The sequence below is a fragment of the Apus apus genome, chromosome 2, assembly GCF_020740795.1.
Source record: "Apus apus isolate bApuApu2 chromosome 2, bApuApu2.pri.cur, whole genome shotgun sequence".
Classification (NCBI taxonomy): Eukaryota; Metazoa; Chordata; class Aves; order Apodiformes; family Apodidae; genus Apus; species Apus apus.
This window is the reverse complement of record NC_067283.1, coordinates 72425329-72447103: the sequence shown is the minus strand read 5'-3', so window position 1 is coordinate 72447103 and position 21775 is coordinate 72425329. Positions and strand designations below refer to the sequence as shown.

General features: G+C 34.7%; 1 protein-coding gene across 7 annotated transcripts in view; it reads left to right on the top strand.

Annotated features, from left to right (window-relative positions):
- RELCH (RAB11 binding and LisH domain, coiled-coil and HEAT repeat containing) overlaps positions 1 to 21775 on the top strand; it is a 78455-nt gene that overhangs the window by 23165 nt on the left and 33515 nt on the right. For 4 of the 7 annotated variants that reach the window (XM_051609436.1, XM_051609430.1, XM_051609431.1 and 1 more), the window contains exons 3-11: positions 1562 to 1633; positions 1747 to 1802; positions 1914 to 2027; positions 3250 to 3453; positions 3543 to 3634; positions 4573 to 4881; positions 8862 to 8937; positions 9308 to 9403; positions 18171 to 18283. In XM_051609436.1, the coding sequence (XP_051465396.1) occupies positions 1562 to 1633; positions 1747 to 1802; positions 1914 to 2027; positions 3250 to 3453; positions 3543 to 3634; positions 4573 to 4881; positions 8862 to 8937; positions 9308 to 9403; positions 18171 to 18283 (1132 nt within the window). Of the gene's footprint in view, positions 1 to 1561; positions 1634 to 1746; positions 1803 to 1913; positions 2028 to 3249; positions 3454 to 3542; positions 3635 to 4572; positions 4882 to 8861; positions 8938 to 9307; positions 9404 to 15517; positions 15638 to 18170; positions 18284 to 21775 lie in introns of those variants that run through there. The other 3 variants (XM_051609429.1, XM_051609434.1, XM_051609435.1) reach the window with 3 other exon arrangements.

Below are 21775 nucleotides of genomic sequence, written 5' to 3'. Positions count from 1 at the left end.
CATTGCTGAATACTAGAGTTTTTACGTATTTTATTCATTGTATCCTCAGTTGTGCTTTTGTATTGCTGCAGTAAAATTCTGTGCATCAAACAAGTTACTTTCATGTAGCAAATGTGGTGTACTGTAGTTACTCCTTCAGTTATTATGGATAAATGCAAACTGAGTGAATCTTTTTTTTCCATGCCCTCTAATTACTAGAAGTTTCTTAATAAGAGTTCTTCCAAGGAGGAAAATGTTTATTTTGTAGTCTTCAGTAGCATTTCTTACAGGCAAGAGCCAGTGCAATGTTTCTGCCATGCATTATCCTATATATAAATGTATCAAAATACTATATTAAACTGTTTCTAGGCAAAGATTTAAAATCTCATTAATACTTTCTTATTAAAAACAGCTGCAACATTTTTAGTTTTGCATGAGAATCAAATGTTAGAAAATCTATTTGGAATCATTCAACACTTCAGTATGGTAGCTGTTACATTCTCATCTCTTCAAGTACAAGAATATTTTTTTTCTGGTGACTGCATATTCATCTGTGATTAGATTAATCTGAGAATTAATGAAATGCATGTAATTATATGCAAATTCCTTAAATAGGTTCCCATAGATGCTCTAACTGTAAACGGTTGTAAAAAGAACATTTACTATATGTTCTGCAAAGGCACAGTGTTTTTAAATGTGAAGCAGTTGATAAAGGCAGCTAGAATTACATATTTTTGAATCTTTAAAGTTAACTCTAGGTCACTGAAAGCGTTGAATAGTCTAGAGTCACTGGAAAATGCTAAGAATAATGGAAGAAAGATATTTTTGTTGCAAGCTACTCTTAAGTAATGTGAGAGCTGCATATTTTGCCTTCTTTTGTCTTGTGCATCTCCTAAATGAATTCAGCTAAACTCAAAATCTTAATTAACACTAGGGTATTCCTAAAAATTTACTATTTTTAAATAGATATTTAAAACAAGATTATTCTAGTAGTGAAATAAAGTAGGTTTCTATTTCTGCCATTTAAACTACTAAAATTTCAGTGTATAATTTTATTTTAAAAAAATATCTGTGGTGTCAGTAGGACAGTACATTCACTTAATAGTTTCAGCTTTGCTACCTGGAGACAGCTTCCTGTGCTTCTAGCATGTATTTGCTTCATTTACATCTCTCCCTGGATTGTCTGCATACTCACCTTGCTCCAAAAAATCAAAATGTTCGACAGTATCAGCTGATTGTAAGAGTGGGGAAGAAATAGTAAGTGTTTCCTGGTAATAAGCAAACTTAAAACCAAGCAAAAATAAAAAAAGACCCCAAGATCCCACAGCGAGTCCTTGTCAGACAGCTTGAAATTCTGATTTAGCTAACCTAAGGCCAGTGAAATGATGGAAAATGTTCACCAGTTTGCTTTCAAACCAACTCTGCTGCATGTATTCATAAGTTCCATAAAGATTGCATGCTTTCTGTTTAATAGAAATGTATTATTTTTTTTTTCACACCCATCCTTGCTTTTTATATTTTATTTTTGTTTCCCTTGCCTTGGTTGGATGCCTGTGTGTGTTTAATCCAAATCCCTGTCCAGTCCTGGAGTTTGAACTGCGGAAAGCCAAGGAGACCATACAGGCCCTCCGAGCCAACCTGACTCAGGCTGCAGGTGGTGTACATAAACCTTTTCTTAAGTCTCTACTTTGAACAATATAGAAATAGCTGAGCTCATCCTGTGTGAAAGAGTAAAATTAAGTTGTTGGTTTTTTTTTTCCTCCTCAGAAAATGAAGTTCCTTTGCAGGAACGAAAAAATTATAAATCCAGTCCTGAAATTCAGGTAGGTGGCTGGTGGTAACTGAGCTTTGCATGGACTTTTAAGACAGATACACTTCTGTAGCTGGAAGAAAGATGAATCAGAGATGTAGTGTATTGTTTTCTTTTTTTCCAGGAGCCAATCAGACCTCTTGAGAAAAGAGCTCTAAACTTCCTAGTTAATGAATTTTTATTGAAGAATAGTTACAAGCTTACATCAATAACATTTTCAGATGAAAATCACGATCAGGTAAAGTTTTCTTGTGATTTTTTTTTTTTTTTACATGCCTGCTTTCCATATTCTGATCTTGTAATAAACGCAGGTGAACTTAAATGATATTTCCTGTGCACATACTTAGCTTTATACATATGAGTATTCTAGGAGTTAAAGATGTCAGTTAGCATTTTCATTTATAAAGCATGGTTTTAAAACACAGCACTCTGAAGAAATGTGCTGTTAACTAAAATTTCTGGATTATTCACTTAAGAGTTGAGTTTAGCAGTAGTAGGTTTCATACAAATACTTGTGAGAATACAGCCCTAAAAAGAGAAGACGTGAATAATTTATCCCTACTTTTTATGTGTTCTCAACTGAAAATGTTTTATGTTGTCAGCAAACAAACAAAAAAAGCGGGAGGTTCTTCATTCTAAAAAGTAAATGTAACCATACTGCAATTAATATATAAAACACACATTTTTTTTTTTCTAGATTTTTACATAAGTCTTTGAGAAAAGAACTCTTTGAATAGGTGTTTGTAAGCAGAATGTGGAAATACATAGTTAACATTGAACGGTCAGAAAACAGTTTAAAAAAATAATAAATTATTATAGAGACCATCACAACTCATGTATAACAGGCCAAATGCTTATTTCTGTATACAGATGTGCAATGATCTTGTAAGAATAGGATGATAGCATGTCAGTGAGAAAAATAAGGTCATACAGTGGTGGTTTGAGACAAGAGGCTTTACTGTTGTTTACCCCTCTACACAATGAATACAGTTATGTCCAGTTTTCACTGAGAATATGCACCCTGTCTATCAGTCATCTACAGAGCTGTTTGCTTCTGGAAAATTACACCACTACTTGTGAACGAGATGGGAACAAAATGATAACCCTGTCAGTAGGAAACCTATCAACTGCACTGGCTTCTGCTAGAATTTGTTCAACATTATATCTGATCCTAAAAAGTGTTCATGTCCTAGAAAAGAAGTAAATTGTGTTCTGTTTGGTTTTGGAAACTTGTCTCTTTTAATATGTTACCTAGAGCTGTCTTTAGGGTGAAACTGCTTTGGGTCATGAAACGGATCCTTTTTCTACTTCTGTGTTTTGCTGACTGATTTAAGCTTTTATCTCCTTTACTGAGGTGCAGTCTTCATGTGATTATATTTGACATGCAGTCAAATGAGGAAAAGAAACAAAAAATAAAAGGAAATCTGTTATATTCTTTAGTTTCTCTTATTGCTTTGAAGGATTTTGAACTTTGGGATGATGTAGGATTGAACATTCCAAAACCTCCTGACCTGTTACAACTCTATCGTGACTTTGGAAACCACCATGTTACTGCAAGAGATGTGGTGGATGTATCAGTTGGTGTAGAAGACGATGAGTTAGAGGCTGCCACTCCTGTACTTGGGACCGTCCCTGTGTTTGAAACAACACCACAGTCAATAGAAGTAAGAGATTGTACTGAAGAAATGTTTCAGCTGTTTGCAGTACTACTTAACTGGATTGTACTAAACTCTTATTTTTATCTTGTATTTAGCAATGTTTAATAGTGCAAAAATTAGAAGATCAAATTAGTGTGTTAAACAATGAGAAATGGTCTTTGATGGAACAAATCCAAAGACTTGAGAGGTATGTACTTATCAATCTGCTTGACTGCTGATAAATGTTTGAATGATTTCTCAATGTTTTTCTAGCATGTACACAAAAACATACAACTCACACAAAAGTATTGGAGTTCTTCAGAGCAGGGCAGTCTTTCCTTTTTGGTATGTGGTATTTGATGTACAAAAAGGAAGAGACTTCAAAATCACCATTTCTCTTTTATTAGCTGCATAATTTAATTTTGTACTCAGTTTTGTTTGCTCAATGCACCTTCTTTATTTACTTTGAAAACAGAATAATTTCTAAGGTGTTTTGTGTAGGTTTCAGTCAGGTTTATTTCACTCCTTAGTACTATGGTGTGTACAGCTTGTAAACACTGTTAGAAAGATGTTTGTTTTAATTATTGCAACACAGTTTTTCTTTCTGTGGAGCGAGACTAGTAGAAGTTGCAGTATCTTTAACAACAACAAATAAAAGACTTTAAAAGCTTGGTCAAAATGTGATTCTGTAACCTGTAAGATAGCATTATTTTTAAGAGATGCACCAATACAAGACAGTGGGATGTGCGTATTTTTTAAGTGGCTTTCTTGGCTTGCAAAATTACCGTTTCAAAGCCACGTGGGATAGTATGTATTAATTCACAGCTATAGTTTTACGTCTGAGTTATGTCTCTTGAGAATTTGTGTCTCAGTGCTCAGATTTCATCCAGAAGCAGATAACACTATTGTTGTTCGCTTATTTCATTGGTTCACTCACACCAAATTGACTAAAGAACTCCATTAAGCCAGTGCTCGTTTGAACATCTTTTGTGATGTTGTTTCTAGTAAAGGAATTTCTAACATTCTGGAGTTGAAGAGTGAGCTCCTCAGTATGTTGTCTGTATTTCTGTGCTTCAGCCTTGTGATTCCAACAACATTCTCATGAAAGCTACAAAAATATTTCACTCTTTGCTTTTGCTTTTTTAGTGAAATAGATTTGCTCAAGAATGAAAACTTTGCTGTGTCAACAGTTTATGGTGTAGCTCCCCATCCTTCTTTAAAACAAGTGCCTCTCACAGTCTCGGAAGACAATGGACGGTACTTGGATATCAAGAGCTCTGAGAATGACAATAAACATGGAAACACTGAGGAAACAAGCTTGTCTTTATCAGCTGATGTGGATTCAAGGACTTCTAAAGATGATACGCTAAATTCTGTGCCCTGTAAAGAAAAAGAGAAACTGTCCTCTTGTGCCCCATTAACTAAATCTGCAGTCCACTTTGATAAACCTCATAGGTTAGTGATAAGTTCTAAATGGGAATGCTGTAATTAAAAATTCTTGTGAAGTGAATAGGTGTCTTTTTAATAGTAAAATTTTGCAGAATTTGTGTTTTCAATGCAAATGAAGCATACCTTTGGGGTACAGTGCTGATATTTTCATAATGTTCTTCATCATTTTAAGGACAACATTTGACAAACATATATTTTTAGTGTTACATAGGAGGTGTAAAGAAACCCTCAAACTTGTTTCTAAAACCAGTCCTGTTCCTTGCAACAACAACAAAAAAAGCAAAACCAAAAAACAAAACTAAAATCAAAGTGGTGAATGGGAAGACAGGGTATTTCCACTTTGGTTTAAATTTCATAATCTAAATTTCATAATGCAGTACCTTCTGTTCTGCTTGAGAAGTGATTGGGTAATATTTTACTTTTCATATGTAGATGCATACAGTTCTTTTAAGAGTATCTGAGAGAGCTGTATGAATATACATATTTTTTTAATAATCAGTATCCAATTACATTCTGCTTTTTGTTTTGAACATGGGGCAAGTCAAAACAGGGTAACTATGATTCTTTTAATTAAAATGGAGTATTCATGTTACATTGTTACATGGAGACTGAGTTAGTGTCTCTGAGTGTTCTTGAGAAAACCTCTTCAATCTACACAGTGTTTTGAAGCATTATAGTGAAGAAAAGTAGCTTGTTCACTAGGTAATAGATAAACCACTATGTAGCTATCAGGAGTAACGCAGACCACAAACTTAATGAGTGTATGTACAACTTCTGCAATGACCATTGTGGACAGAGATGCCCAAGTAGCTCATCTTACGGTATTATCTTTACTATAAGAAATATGGGGGGGGATTTTATCGGGGGGAGGGGGATAGGGAGAGAAGAGGGAAAGACGGAAAAAAAGTTATTGCCCCTGCTAGTAGTTAACTTTTCTTGCGAACACTAACTATGCCATTTTCCCTGGGTTTCATTAACTTCTTGCACTGAGTTCTAGGGGAACGGGCACTTTTTCGGTGATGTCTTAACTTTCAAATAGAACAGGAGTAAAGATTTCTCATTTCTGAATACAGTACCTCAGAGTCTTACTACAAATCTCTTCCCAGTAAAAAAACTAGTGTTGAAAAGGAAAGTAAAACTGCTTCGATTTTTCTGGAAAATTTGCACTGGCTCCATTTAAACTTTGGGTTTATATTTTTTGTGTCTCCAGTGGAATTCATGAGAGTAGTCTCTAGAAAAAACAATTTGGTTTATTGCTCACAGCTCTTCTAATATAACTACGTGTGGGTTTATTTGAGAAGTAGTTGAATGAATCCTTGAGTCCCCATTGAGTTAACTTCAGAAGTCCCCTCAAATGCTGTTCACTGCAGAAATAAGTCATGCATATGTAAAATGTAGCTGGTTTTGTACTGAGTTTTGTCTTAACATGCCAGTGAAGGGTCAAAGGAAACCATATTTGATACAGTGTTTTATAGATCTGTATCAGTAAATGTTCTTCCTGTATAATGCACTTGGTTTGTAATAATAGAGTAAATTTTTTTTCATTAAGAGTTATATCCTTTATTAAGTATTTTGAGATCAGTAGGAGAAGAAGCATTATAGAAGTTCTGGATGTTTGTTTATATCAGTCCAGGGGTGGTTATTTGTAGAAGACAATTACTACCATTGTTTCAGAATGTATTAAGAGGTATTAAAACTAGCATACTGCCTTAAAAAAGCAAGATTGTTACTACTGTAGCTAGGGAGTGGATTGTTGGCACAAATCTTGCCCAGATTGGAAGAGAGGATAGAAGAGCAAGTGAGGCTGCTTTGTGTGGCTGCACTCAGAGCAGCTGTGCTTGCCTGCCTGCAAATGAGGATGTGGCTGTCACTGGAAGAATGCCTTGTCTAACAGATTGCAGTAGAAAGCACTGGTAGCAGTTTAAATAGACTTTAGCACACATGTTTATTCAACTAATTTTAGATGTTTGGTAGTTTGCACCAAATACAAGGTGTTCTTTATATCTAGCTGTCACTGCTGACTTTTTTAGTAAATTGACTCTTTTTGTCCCAGTGTTCTTTGGAATAGAATAGTAGTTTTTGTACTAATCATACTTTCTTAAACATCTTCACTGCTGGCCTCTGTTGGTCTTTGAAAATATTTTCAACTGGCTTGCATGCGAGAGGTCTGAGTTTGTCATAATTTCTGTCCAGCATAGCCATGAGGATTTTCCTAGACTTCGTCAAGGAGAACCTTTCTTGCCTAAATATAGCCTGCAATTGTAATGGGATCCACGTTACCAAGAGCTTGCTTTTAATTAACTCATAGGTTAATTAATCCTACCCTTAGGTAGGATTAGAATTAAGGTTTCTAGTGGGAAAGGATCTGAAGTTCTGTGGAACAAACACTGAGGTGAGGGACAGTCCAGGCAAAGAGCTGACCAAGTTTTGACACTTTTATAGCTTTAAGCTGCTGCTTTGCAACAATTGCTTTTGTTCTCCCTGTGTAAGTAAACCTTAAAGCCTGAAGTAGAGCTTGTAGTTCTGTAATTTATAAATACTTTTACAGAATAAGAACAAACATATTCTTAGTCAGAGGTCCCTTACAACTCACTACCACCTTGGTTGTTGAGTAACTTTTTAAAGTGAACCCTTGCACAAAACCAAGCTGGTAGGAACTAAACTAAGCTTACTTCAGTAAAATGTAAAACGTGTTTTAACAAGAAAGTAAGTTTACTGTCAAGAAAGTAAGTTGATTTTAAGGAATAAACAAGTTCCTATTTATCATATTTTGCGAATAGGCAGAAGAGGAAATGTACTTTGGTGTTTATCTCTACACTCCTAAATCAATTTAAACAATTACAAGTAGGAACTTTGATCTTACATATGCTTTTTATTTTTGTTAGAGAATGGTGAATGGTGATGTATTTCCTATAGTGTGATGTTTCCATCTGTTAGATAAAAATATGTATGACCACACACATAATTGTATGTGTGTTGGTTTTTGTGTGATAAGGTGCACAAAATAGCATTTTTAAGAGTTGAAAGGTGGTACCATTTTCCACTTATGAAATAGAAATTGCCTTCTCCCTTAAACTCGTAAAGTAACATTAGAAGATTCCAACAGTAAATTATGATATAAGATGAGCTGCTTTCTGGGCATCTTCTAGAAGAAAAATGGATGAGGCAGTGTTAGATTAGCATCCAAATGCCTAAGATGAGGCAGAGAGCGTTGTCATTACTGGGAAAAATAGGATGCTGTTGCTGCATGTCTGTTTTAGGTAATGGTCAGTCCAGTGATTGTTTTCTGAGAACGTTTCTGCCAAATTACCCTCCTTGGACAAAGTTGTTTTGAGACTGTTGTCAGGGTTTTATCTTTTTACTTAAGGCTTTGAGTATCTTGGCTCTGTTGGCTGGTGCTGTGCATGGCTGTGAGGCAGGACTTCTATGGATACACATCTAAAGCAGGGATTAGGCAGCAATTTAAGATTAGTTTTGAGGTTCTTGCTATTCATTTTAATCCAATGTTTAGATTCCAAAGCGGCAGCTGAGCAATCTCTGTTTAATCCTAAAGCTTGTAAGTAACTGACTACTCAAATGCATTTATGCAATGTGCAGAATCAGAGCATTGAGCAAAAATACTTGCTTGTTTTCTGCCTCTCTCTTCCAGTTTGCAAAATTGTATACTTCCTTTTGTATTACTCAAGCTTCCTTTGCTTCATGCTTTAGTCCTATTTTTGTCTCTGAAGCAGTTTAAAAGATGTTAAATTTTTTGAAACTGAAGTAAATTTTTAATTAGGGGATACTTATACTTTTTTTTTCTTGTTATAATATGAACACCCTTAAAGATAATTTTAAACAAAAACTTTTCCAGTATGCTTCATTTAAACTTGATTTCTGAATGTTATTTTATTTAGCTGGTTAAACCAGAATGAAAGGACCTGTTTAGTCATCTTTCTGATCTGTGCTTTCCCCCCCCCCCCCCCCCCTTTTTGACAATATTTCAGGAAATTGTCACCAGCTTTCCATCAAGCACTACTGTCTTTCTGTCGGATGTCAGCAGACAGCCGTTTGGGATCAGAGGTATATATCCCAGTTGACATAAACTAGAAGATCCTTTTTTCTGAAAGGGAGCAATAGTTAAACAATAACTGGCTTCTAAGCAAGATAAATTTACGTACCTGAAATTTAAGAAATAAGGGTATGCTTTCAGATTTTGGCTGAGAAATGAAACCTAGTGATAGATATGTAATTACTGGGAAGTTCTGAGACTCTACAAGTGGATTCATGCTTTTGAAGTTACTGCCAGATCAAAAACTTGCAAATTAATGTGTGTGAGCAAATTAAATATTTTCTGGTAAGTGATCAGCCCACTGCAATTTTTTACTATTTTCCTGTGCTTCATTTAAAAAAAAGAAAACAAAACAAACAAACAAACAACTTGGTTTTCTAGGTATCTCGGATTGCAGATAGTGAAAAAAGTGTCATGTTAATGTTGGGACGCTGCCTGCCTCATATTGTTCCTAATGTTCTGCTTGCGAAGCGAGAGGTGAGGAACCCTGAAATTTTACTCTTTTATTGTTGCTAGGGTGCTTTCTTGTTCATTTTGAAGATGATGTGTCTAATTTAATGAAAGTCTGTTACTTGCAATCATGTTCTTACTTTTGTGCATGCATCTCTGCTCCTAGAAAATGGTTTTACACCTCTGTCAGGTAAGTTCAGTAAAGCTGCATGGTATCCTAATATTTCTTCCTTTGCTTAAGGCATCTGTTAGCATTCAGTAAGACTGTTACTGTAGGTCTAGCTGTTTCTGTTAGCAAAAATGTTTTTGTTAGAGGAGACCATAGTTAATGCGTGTTACAAAGAGAGCGGACATATGTTCAGACATTAAATTTGGTTTACTTTATCAGTTTTAATATTGACTAATGTTCAGGTTATTTTTCAGCACTACGTACTTCAGAAAAAATATATTTTACTGTCTTTTTGTAAAAGCTCCATTTATCAGCCAAGATAAGAGTAATCAAAAACACCCCTTTGTTTTAAAATTAGCCATCTTGCTTATATGTTTACCTTAAATTTATAATTAAGCTAAATACAATTATGAAAATGTAATATTAGTTTTTAATGTAAATGAAGATGGCGTTTTGCATAATCCTTCATATTATATAGTGTAGAAAAGCGAAGACAGTGCCTGAAAATGAAAATGTATTGTTTTGTTGTAAATACTGCACGTTACCAAATGTGTAAAAACGTAAGGACATATATAAAACAAATTTAATCAACCTTATGGTTGACACCTAAATAAAGGGTTTGAAGTAGCATAGCTTGTTAAGTTCTAGTCCTTGTTGAGGGGACCTACAGTAATGTGGACTCAGTAGTGCATTGTGCATAAATTATTCTAAGGCTTTGAAAAATCCTTAAGAAATTTGTACTGATCCTATAACCTCAAATGTTGTAACATATGAGTAATTACCAGCTGTTGACACAGTGAGTTTGAGAAAGTACAAAGTTTTGAAAGTCTCTAACGTTATAAAAAGTTTGTTTGGGTTGTTGGTTTTTTTCTGAGGGGGTAAGGGTGTTAACTAGGTGCTCTGGAAATCTGTTTATAGTCTTTCAGAATACTTCTGTGAATGTTTCTGGATCAGTGCCTAATTTCTGATTTCTTATTTATTCCTTTCCTTCCCTCTGCTTTTGGCAAGATGTGGCATTTTGGCTTCTTTTCACAGCTCGTAGCATAATCTCTGTAATGTATTTAACATTTTTGTGACCTTTTAGGCTATTTTCTACTTACTTTGTTTTACAGTTGAAGTTATATTTGATTACATGTTTTTTACTTTAAATGAATCATCTGTTTCAATTGGATGTGTAGAGCCGCAAGTTAGAATTATTTAACTGGCTTGCAAGGGATGCTTAAAGTTCCAAGTTTTGAAATTTGCTTTTAAAATAGCTTTTCACCCATTGCTGTAACTATTTTAATGTTCCTTCAGGTGTAGTTGTGGAATTAGAAGAAAAACTTGTGCAGATCTTTTGTTAGTTTTTATTAATATCAATCAGTGTTACAAGAAGCTTACCTAAGTACTGGTCTCTCTTCAACAAGTTACGATCTTGTGTCTTGTCCAAAAACAGCCTTATCATGAGAGAGAGTCATGGCACCATTTTACAGAGAAGTGATGTAAAAATGTAGCAAAAGATAAGTAACAGGCTCAGGTCGTAAGGCAAAGTGATCACCAGTCTGCTCTAAAAAGGTACAGTGGTAGGATTTAAGACTGTCAGTATTTAAGATTTCACACTGTCAGTGTGTTAGACATGAAAATTAAACATAATTTTGTGATGACTCCCTGAAGTACCTGTCTTTGTTCTTTAAGCCTCCATCATGTTGAAACTGGTTGCAAAATCTGAAGCTGAAAATGTGTTACACGTTTTCGTTTTGGAGAAACAGGGTTTGTGGGTTGGCAATCTCTCAGTAGGAATTGTCCTTTACCAGAGATTAAGCCATTCCACCAATCCTTTTAACCCTCTTAAGGTCAGTAGCAGTCTGCCTGACTTGGTAATAAGTGGTCCAGTAAATATTACAGTTGATATCTGCACAACCAGTTAGCGTCAGAATGTCTGACACATTTCTGGAATGTTTTATTGCTATTTTTGTGTACTGGTGCAGCTTTAATTGTTCTTCAGTGACTGTAGTTTAGGTTCCAATGGAAGACAGGAAAGAGGGAAAAACACAGTATCATGTAGGGTGGCTGGGGAGGTAATTTTAATTGTTTATACAAGAACAGTTCAACCAGATAAAATCAGGAATGCACAATAGAGGATTCATCATTAAAATTCCATGTATCAACTTAAAAATTAAATTTTGTTTTTGTCTCTAGTTTATCGTAAATGCTTGAGAAGATGTATGCCAATGTTAGATGTGTGTGTGAATGCACTCACAAAGAAAGGAGATACTGCAAGCCACATAGTAATTGGGATGAAAAGTAACAAAATGCTAAAAACTTTTTATAAAGACCCAACCCTTTGGCTGGGTATCCAATCTGTGATAACACTTCTTGCATATGAACAGCTTGAGTTCTTAAAATTTCATCTGCATTGGCATCTGCTTCCTCAAATGTGTGTTAATCACTTAAAACTAAAACATACTTAAGATTTTTTTAAAAAATTAAATCAGCTATCTTTGATTTGTCAAGAAGTATACCATAAAAAGATGCTTTTAGTTAAACTGTAATTAAAGAAAAGCAACATTTTATATTTTTTGCAATAACAAATCAATTCAGTAATGATTTCTCACCCTTTATAGGATGTGAAAATCAATATCTTCTTGCTAGGTAACAGGAATAACCTTGTTTGTATGTACAACTTCTCCATGCTGCAGTATGAAGTCTGTTAGTGGAGTCTGGGCTAGAGTATACTTTTTCATGTAATATCAGGATCTGGTTACCCTTTCCTCTCCCTCCCCCAAGAAACACTTCCTTAATTACTTATACTTTTCCTCTTGCCTATTATTCCAGGGTTAGTTTATCTATCTTTCATTTGTGTTCCACAGACTTACCATGACAGTGATGGTTTATTACAAGTGCACCACTTAATTTTTATGCTTTTAATCTTTATTTATAGAGTTCAATATGTTAAGAACAGACATTTGCTTATATTTATTTGTGAAATTGGAGGAAAGATAATGCTGAATTTGCAGATTCTGAATGGGTGCCATTCTCAGCTCTGCTATAAGAAAGCAATGCTGTAGGTTTGAACTTGTTCCCATGAGCACATCGTATCTACACATAGACATCACCGAGGCACTTTCAGTCTCTGGCATTTTTTGTAGGTAGATGTCTCTTAAAACACAATAGAACTGGATATCTTGTTACAGATTTTCATCTCTGTCTTGCATTTTAAAAGTCATAAAATATTGGCTTTGTTAAAAAGTATAGAAGAATGCTATGTCAGAGCTTGGTAGTATATTTAAGTGGCTGTTTCCTGTAGCTGTGTCAAGCAGATGTCATTCTGGTTGGATATAGATAAAAATAGATAAGTTTCCTAGGCTTGAAAATTGTCAGCCATCAGTATCTTCTTAATGACTGTTTCTATTTCACAGAATAGGGGAGAACAGAGAATTTTAAAGGAAAAATTAAAATACTTTCTGTTACTCTGTAAAACTTACATTGCAGTTGGCTCCAGAAGATTGTTTTTCTGAAAAACAGGGATACTGTTGACCTCAGCCTGTTTGCCTGATCTTTTCTTGTTTATGTGGGGTGTTGGTTTTGTTTTGGGAGCTTTTTTGTTTGGGGCTGGTTTCCCACACACGGCTGTAAGAGAGAGACAGCTGTTTTTTAATTTAAGTCCTTTAGTTCCCTTCTCTGGGTATGAGAGGCTAGTGTAGTTTTCTTAGAATGAGAGAGCTCATTCTCATGGAGTATCCTTTTCATCTTGAGTCTGAAAGCTAATGTCTTTCAACACCATGTCTTTACCCATAAGGTAATTCATGGATGGAAGGAGTTAAATTTCATGTTTTTAATTGAATTGCCAACTAGTTTTGTCAGAGTAGTTTTATATGAAGATTTCCAAATAAACAGTGGATATATACAAAGAAGTACAAAGGCTTTTTCACACCCCTATCTGTATTGATTCTAATGTAAAAGCAACACTTTGGGATTGACAAGAGGGTTAATCTGGATCTTGGAATAATAGTCTCATCCCATAAAATGTGATTAGGTTTGTAATTTTAATAAGCTGAGTAGCATTAAGTTTTGAGTTGTGTATTAATCCTATGATTGAATATTATTTCATTTTGAAACTAAGAAGATGAATTCTGAAATAACTTCCAATACATCCTTGCACAAGAGACTCCATATCAGTAGTTTATTAGTATCCTGGAGCTGTTTCAGTTGCTGCAAATAAGATGATTTTTTTTTTACTTACTGGTTCTTAGACACTAAGTTACAGAAAACATTTAACATAACATTGGTTCACAGTATAAGCATTGACTATTAGAGAAGATTAAAAGGGACACATTTACAAAATCAATCATAATTATCATCCTGGTTTGTATATGATGTCACCTGTTTGCCATATTATTATATTAATATTTGAAATAATAAAAGATTACTGTCCTAAGCTCTTGAAGTAACCAGTCTTGACACTTAGCACTAATTAAATTTAATCTTTGAGATAATTATTTTGCTTATGAGCACTCCAACAAAAAGACACTAATTAGAGAGAGAAACTAAGATGTTAGTTACAATGTTGAACAAAAAAAAAATTATAATGAAGGCAGCAACACAGTAAATTCCTCACTATCTAAGAAAATTGCCAGCAAAAACAGACAAATGCTTGCTATAGGATGCATTTTAAAAAAACCCAGGCTTTACTAGTTTGTTTTAATACTTCTAATATGTAGGAAGAACTGTTTTGCATACAGTTGAGGTGATACCAGTTACCATTAAAAAGCCACCTTCTTTGATCATAATGAAGGGCTGATCCATATGCCCAAGTAAATGTTGCCTTTCTTGAGAACTTGAATCAGCTCGAATATTGAATCTGTTCCAAGATAAAAGAACATGTTGTTATAACTTAGGGAGAACTTGTCCAAAGGTGCTGTGATGAAAAAAAAAACACAACAAAAACAAACAAACAAAAAACGGGGAGTGGGGGGGGAAAGCTGAGTTTTTCTTAGGAGAGACCTACATAGACAGTTACACAGAAGTAGAACAGAGACAAGACAGGCCATTTCAGTTCTGTGCAAGGTTAGGTCATCTTCATAGCCTTGTGCATTGTTCACCTCTATGTAGCTTATCTCACCATAACAGCAAAATCACTTTTTTTCTCTCTGTTGTACATCTGGATAGTTCACAGATATCAACTGCATCAGATACAAAATTGCCTTTTCAGTAGTGGAGGTGAAACCTCTGGCACATGTTCTTGGATCGAGCTGCCAGTGCTGTCCATGTTGTCATGGTAGTTTCCTTGGGAAACGGTATCGCCGTTCTGAAAGTCACTCCTGGTACTGTTGACTAACACCAACATGAACTAATCGGTTTTCCTAAGTCAGAGGCAAAAGGGAAAAGAGGGACTTGGGAATGAACAGGACATTTAGGAAGGATCCCAAATTAAATAGAGGGAGGGTTGTTGTTTTGGTTTGGTTTTTAATTTATGTTATTGACTGTCAGCATAGTGGTATTCCTTCCCAAGGAAGGCAGAGTGTTTCAAATAGCACTGGAAGTCCTCTCCTTTATTATTAATAACTATATACAACCTCCATAATGTTGTGAACTTTCCTCTTGAACTGAAATAGTCAAATGCTAATATTAATCTCTCTTATTGGAAAATTACTTTCTACAGCCCTTCTCTGCTGTTGTTTTGGGTTTTTTTTAATCTGAATTTTATTAAAAGAAGTCTACATCTAGGGCATGGTCCTTTGCAACATGTAGGTTGTTTTTTGTTCTTAATCATCCCAACTTCTTGAGAAGAACCTATCCCCTTTTTAACTCCTTGGGAGACTTCAATTGACCTGATTTGTCCACCTATGAGAGCAGTTTTGTTCTTGTCCCACCGAAAGTCCCTTTCGCCTCCAGTTTTACCTTCCTGTCCATTAAGTCTATAGGGAGCACATAAAACACTGTTCAAGACTTCTCACTGTTTCTCCACTCCCCTTAATAGAAGGAGCTGTAGAAGCACTGATGCAGCGATGCAGAGAACACTCTCTTCTCCCATAGTATGCATGAGAGAATGTGACCAATGGACAAGAAAACACAGCTAATTCCGTCAGCTATAATAACCAGCTTTCTGCAAGGTAAAGAACCAGCCTTGTATCTGCCCCGTGTCAATGGTGTTAGGTTACTCATGAGCCTTTCACACACAAGGTAGTATCTAGATAAATTCTGAGGTGTTTTCCTTTCATGCAGACTCAGTGGAAAAAAGCCAGCTTTTCTAGCTTCCTTAAATTTGAAAATAATCTTTATTTAAAAAAAAAAAAAGCTCATGGCACTGTTTTGAAATCTAGCAGTAGTCATGAATTAGTAGTTGAGATTTTTGAGTAGGTACTCTAACTTACCAGGAAAGTAAAGTCAGTGTTGTGGTTTCAACAGAGGAAACAAAACCCCAGATCATAAAAAATATGCATGTCTCATTTTGTGGGTTATACTCTTATTTTAGAAATTCTTTATAAGGAATAATAAAGAATAGTTGAAAGAACAGTTGGATAATGTGAACTTAGGGTAGATTTCAGAAAGTTAGAACTCAGTAATGTAACACAGGGGATTTTTGATATAAAGGTTTGTCCATGAGCTATATTCTTTATGGTGAAGTTAGTAATTATGTTGTGCATCTACAAATTGCAAACCTATTTCCTCTTTGAAAGATTAAGATATTAATGTATACATAGTGGTATTTAGAGCGGCAGAGGGTTTTTTTCATTATTTTTATATTATTTTTTCCAAATCTTTTTGAATTAAGTGTTTGTAGGAGAGAAAATGTTTATCTGAAGTAACAAAAAATAAAGTTAAATAAATTAAGCCCCCATCTTTCTCAGAACTTTAAATGAGCAAAAATGAAATGTGAAGTATACAAAAAAAATAAAATCTAACATGCAAATTCTAAAGGAAAAGAAGCTTTCAACTTAAGAAGTTATTTAGCTCTTTGTGAGATGTAATTTCTGAAGCTGCTTTAATACAGGTTTTCAATTTACATTTCCTGTTGTGCTACACTTATTTAAACAAACAAAAAAAACCCCAGAAACCAAAAAACTTGCTTACTTGAAAATATTGCAAAATAGGAATATATAAATTGCTCAAATATATTTCTCATTTCTCCTTCTGTACTTTGAGATTTTTTTTTTAAGTGTTTTGTAGGATACTTCCACATTCATGCCTCTGTCTCATAAATTCCCTCATCTGTACCATAATTGGGTTAGATATTGCCAAAATATCTTCCAGAATGTTAAAACAGATTTTAGGATGTGTCTTGGTCATCTTCAGGGGGGAAGAATAGCACACTGAGTAGAATTAGTGTAAACTGGAAACAAAAGCTTATCAGGAGTTGATGGGCATAGGCAATGCTCTAAAATTGAGTATTCTTCCATGTTTCACAGACACATAGCACTTGCTGTTGAGGAAAATACAAGTTGAGCAATAAGGGTGTCTTTGATGTTGTTTTCTCATGTCCACGTTGTCTGATAGGCTTACTCTAAAGACCACTGGGAATCAGTCACCTTGAATGTCTGCAAGAAGAAATGTGCACCTCCCCGTCAAGTTTTTACAAACAGCTGTAGATTTTTCCAGGTTTTGTGTAATCTTTCCTAGCAGCTTCAGAAGTCTTTCCCACTGTCATCTGCTTGTTAGTCACAGCTTACTAATTCACAAAAACCTTGTCTGCTTGAGGTGGCTCAAAAGTATGTGGAGGGTGTTTCCAGATGATTTGTCCAAGTTTTCTCTGCAGACACTTAGATTTGTCTTGTTCTTTCCCTCCCAACCTTGCTGGCATTTTTCTGTCCCTAAGATATTAAATCACCTAATTGTGTGGCTTTTTTATTTGGTTGGAGCAATGGCTCACATCAACAAGGTCAAGGAAAGGGACTTCCAGTCCATATTTTAGAAACATTTATTTCTTCTGGGAATGAATACCATGAGCTTTGAAAACATATTTAGAAAGGAAGGGCTCTTCAGTATTGTGAACAGCCTTATATTTTATTTCAGTTAATGTTTTACGTATTGTTTTCATGGTAGTTTGCTCCTTAAGGGAATTGAATTGCTCAAAAAAAAGAAAATTCAGCTTCAGATGTTGACTCTTTATCGAAAATAAAAATAAAAAACACAACCTTAAACACAAAATAGTGTATATCTGTCTGCAGCCACCTTTAAAAATGTACATTTTTCGGTGCTTGTTCAAACTTGTGCACAAAACTCTGTGCATGCTTAATTGAAAATTTTAGTATTTAACTCCATGGCATCAAAAATAGCTTCTTCTGTACAAGCTTTGTTCCATAGATGTCTGTGGAGCTTGCTTCAGTTCAGTAGGTAGTGAAGACATGATTGTCCTCTAACTCTGGTTACAGGTGACCTGCATATGTTAATTGTAATCTTTGCAGAACTTTTAATTTTATGTGCTGGTTCTCCCTGATCTTTCATAGCAGGAAAATAATTCTAACTTCTGTAGACCTTCACTTTTTTCAGGTCACTTAATAAGAAATCAAGACTCTAAAACATCTTCTCTAACTATGTTGATGTTACGTGGCTAGATTTATCTTCTTAGTTTCTTTTGCCATTAATGAATATATGCCCAAAGCGTTTTTACTGTCTTTGGTTTTCCCCTACCCACAACTTTTTTAGGAATTGATCCCACTCATACTGTGTACAGCCTGCCTCCATCCTGAACCCAAAGAGAGAGATCAGCTTCTACACATACTGTTCAATTTGATCAAACGACCAGATGATGAGCAAAGGTGTGTTTGCGTTTGTGTTGCGGGACAAGAAGGAACATTTTTCCTTTGTCAAAGAAGCAGAAATAATAGAAACTGGATATTATGGCATGATTTTAACCGATTTTCACTTAAACTGATACTTTGTTGTTAGAGTGTTGACAAATTTATGTGGACTTTGGGACTTTCCGTTTCATGATCTGTGCTTTCTAAGTTACTGAAATGTAAGAACGTTCTTGATAACGTGTTAACGTTTCAGTTCCATTTTTGTTTAAAGATGAACTGAAACACTTCATTAAAATGAATTATAAGATCATAATTCTTAACAATGGTTAATACAGAAATCAAAGCAGCTTTTTTAAACCTTTTAGTCTGTCTTAGTGATCTGTATGTTTGTAAGTTAACTGCAAGGTTTAGTTGGGAAAAATAGCATGAGAAAATAATAGTCTTCCTACTTATGGTTCAGTACTATAGGTAGTAATAAAAAAATTCAGAAGAGTGCATCAGTTATTTAGCTATGACAGGTGTTGAGCTTTGGGTTTTTTTGGTGTTGAAACAGTATATTTTTTATTTTGTTTTAAAATTTAGTTATTCCTTAGTTCTCAGGAAATCTGACTTCACCAATTTTGATAAGAATATCCTTAAGGTTGAAAGACAGTATGCTAGCTGGTATGTTTCCTTCTCTAACTGTGAAAAGGTTTTTTCATATTTGCTCTGTAGCTCTTTATTTTCATTAGAGATGTTTTGTAAAACATCTGTATCTTTTGTTGCTCTTCAGACAAAATAGACTTTTTGGAATAGGTGGAAAGCATTTCTTTTGAAGATTTTCTGAAATTGAAGTGCTCTGGTGGCTTTCTCTATTGCTCCCTTGGTAAAATTTAGTGATTAAGTACATTTAGAATAGATGGCTTTGGAGACAAAAAAAACAGAAATAAAAGCAACCTGTAGCATAGTGGCACCAGGCAGATTGAAATTACAAAAAGATGCAGTCCTTGTTCTACTTGGGATTCATTAGAATACTACTTAAGAAATGTCTGTCACTATCTAAAATACTTTGCATGTCCCGTGCAGATTGGGAAGCTAAAATTATTTTGTGTTTGAGGGGGGAAGGAAGTTACATCTCGTTTTCAGTCTCTTGTAGGTTAACTTCTCACAGGATTGGTGGCCTAGTAAGTAGATTTTTTCTTACACACGTATAGCTTAAGGTAGTTGTTCCAGCAGCTGAGAATGAAGAAAACACAAGCTGCTTTTGCACAGAAGTTGTTCCTTCCTCGTTGTGAGTTAGAGTTTTATATCTAAAAATAACTCCTGTTCATTAGAAATTTGGGGAGAGTATTCTGCCTTAACCTCCAGGACAAAACATGTATATACATAATACACATTTACACACACAAAAATTGTAATGTGTTTTAAAGGTGCCATAGCACCTGACAAAAGGATAAGTAAAATTCCATCAAATAAAAAGATCCTTTATAGAAACGTGATAGAAAATACTTATTTAGAATTTCAGTTGGGTTATAGCTACGTATATGTATGACAGTGTATTATAGATTTTTGGTTTTATCTGAACAAGTTTAAATAATATATAAGTAGTCTTTCTTTATATAAAGTAAGTAAGAACATTCAGGTTTAGTCACCATAAAAACAGTATGGATTCTCATATGTTATTTATTTCCCTTCTGCTATACTCTCCAGGCCAACATTACACATTAAAGTAGCAATTGATAACAAGTTGATTTTTTTACATTTGCTAAATGCAAGAGACTGAAATGTGACATTGCATTTCCAATAATAAACACATTAAAATCAGCATTTTACTTTAAATATTTGACCTTGTAAAGTATGTTAATAATTATGTGGAAAGCTTGTATTATTCTTCTTGCCCATGTGAGAGGCTTTTTGGTGCACGCAGATACGCCATGTAGTCTTGTATACTAACATTATGTTTAACAAGGCCACTTTTATCCTCAAGGCTTTGCTAATTAATTTACCATTCAGTTTTCAAGGTGTCTATCAAATTCCCTTCTACAAAGGAACAAATATGTGTTAGCTTTACTTAAACTTCCATTTGAACACCTCATTTGGTTTTGGAAGCTAAGAAGCCATGAAGAAGTCACATGAATGTAGTTCAGAATGTGAACTCTGGAAGATGCCACAGTAATGTACCCAGAAGCAGCACTCTCAATGAAAAGAAGCTAAAATACATTAAGCTTAGTGTATCTGGTATGACTTGTCATCAGTCATATGATACCACCACTTACAGAACACACATAACTTCCTGACATATTAAGGAAAACTCTAGTAAGTTAGTTTTTAATATAACCCTTGTAAGTGACAAAAGAACAAAATATAAAATTGAACTGTTTACCCGTGCATACAGTCACTTTGTAAAACATCTAAAAGAGCTTAGAAGTGCTAAGTTATGTCTGTTCTACTCTTAGCTTCTGTCCTGTTCCTTTGGTCTGATTTCACTTTGGTCTCTGTACTGGTGAAGCAAACTAGTGTTCTGCTGAATCATAGTGATGTCCTTTATGTTCCTACCTAAGTGATCATAAGTGCTTAACCTGGAGAGAGCTCTTGAGGAAAGCATTCCCAGCATCTTGTTGACAAAATAGAAAATTATGATAATAAGTAGAAAGTAGTTTTTCCCATACCCAGCCTAGACTGCAATTTTTGCAATAGCTTTATGTTGACATTTTTGTTTCAGTGACCTGTTATTAAGGTCAACCTTACAACCTTTCCTTCCCCTGAAGTATCTGCTCTTGTCATGTATTTTTAAGATGGTTACAGCAAAATACTTAAGACATTTTTTAACATTTTTGTAATATTTTAAAATATATTTGCCAAGCAAGGCAAAAGGAAATCAGAGGTAATTTTGAAACTTTGTGCAATTTTTTTTTTAGAGTTTTTATTTTAATTTTTTTCCCCCCCCCTATTTCTAATGCAGGAGATTTCGAGTGATTCACTTTTTTAATATCTTACAGAAGTGTGTTCTATTGCCCAGTTCTGTGATTAGGTGCAGCATGTAGAGCCAAAGACAGGCACTGAAATGAACTATTTTCTTTGTTGTAGAACTCAGAATTACCCCAGGCTTTTGTCTCCTTATTACTATCACATATCAGCGGTTGATTTCTTGAGTCTTATCTAATAATTGCATTTTGATTTTTCCCCAACTTTTTACCTTTGTCAAAGGTCTGTTTCTCAGTACATGGTAGATGGGGGGAGGAGAAAGCCCAACAGAAAAAACCCACTGTATAAAAGCAAAGAGCTTTTTCTGATTGTTGGCCTAAAGAAGGCTGGTTAAAAAAAAAAAAAAAAGCTTTTAAACAGACTATTTCTCCTCGAAAAGATTCTGAAAGTGAATGAGTTTGGTTCTTTGGGTTTTTTGTGTGTTTTGTTGGGTTTTTTTAATAGAGTATATTGTATAAGTGGTTAAGAAATAACCAGCAGAATCTCTGCCTTTCAACCTTAAGGGCATAAAATTAGCTGCAGTTCAGGAATTTGTAATATTTAGGA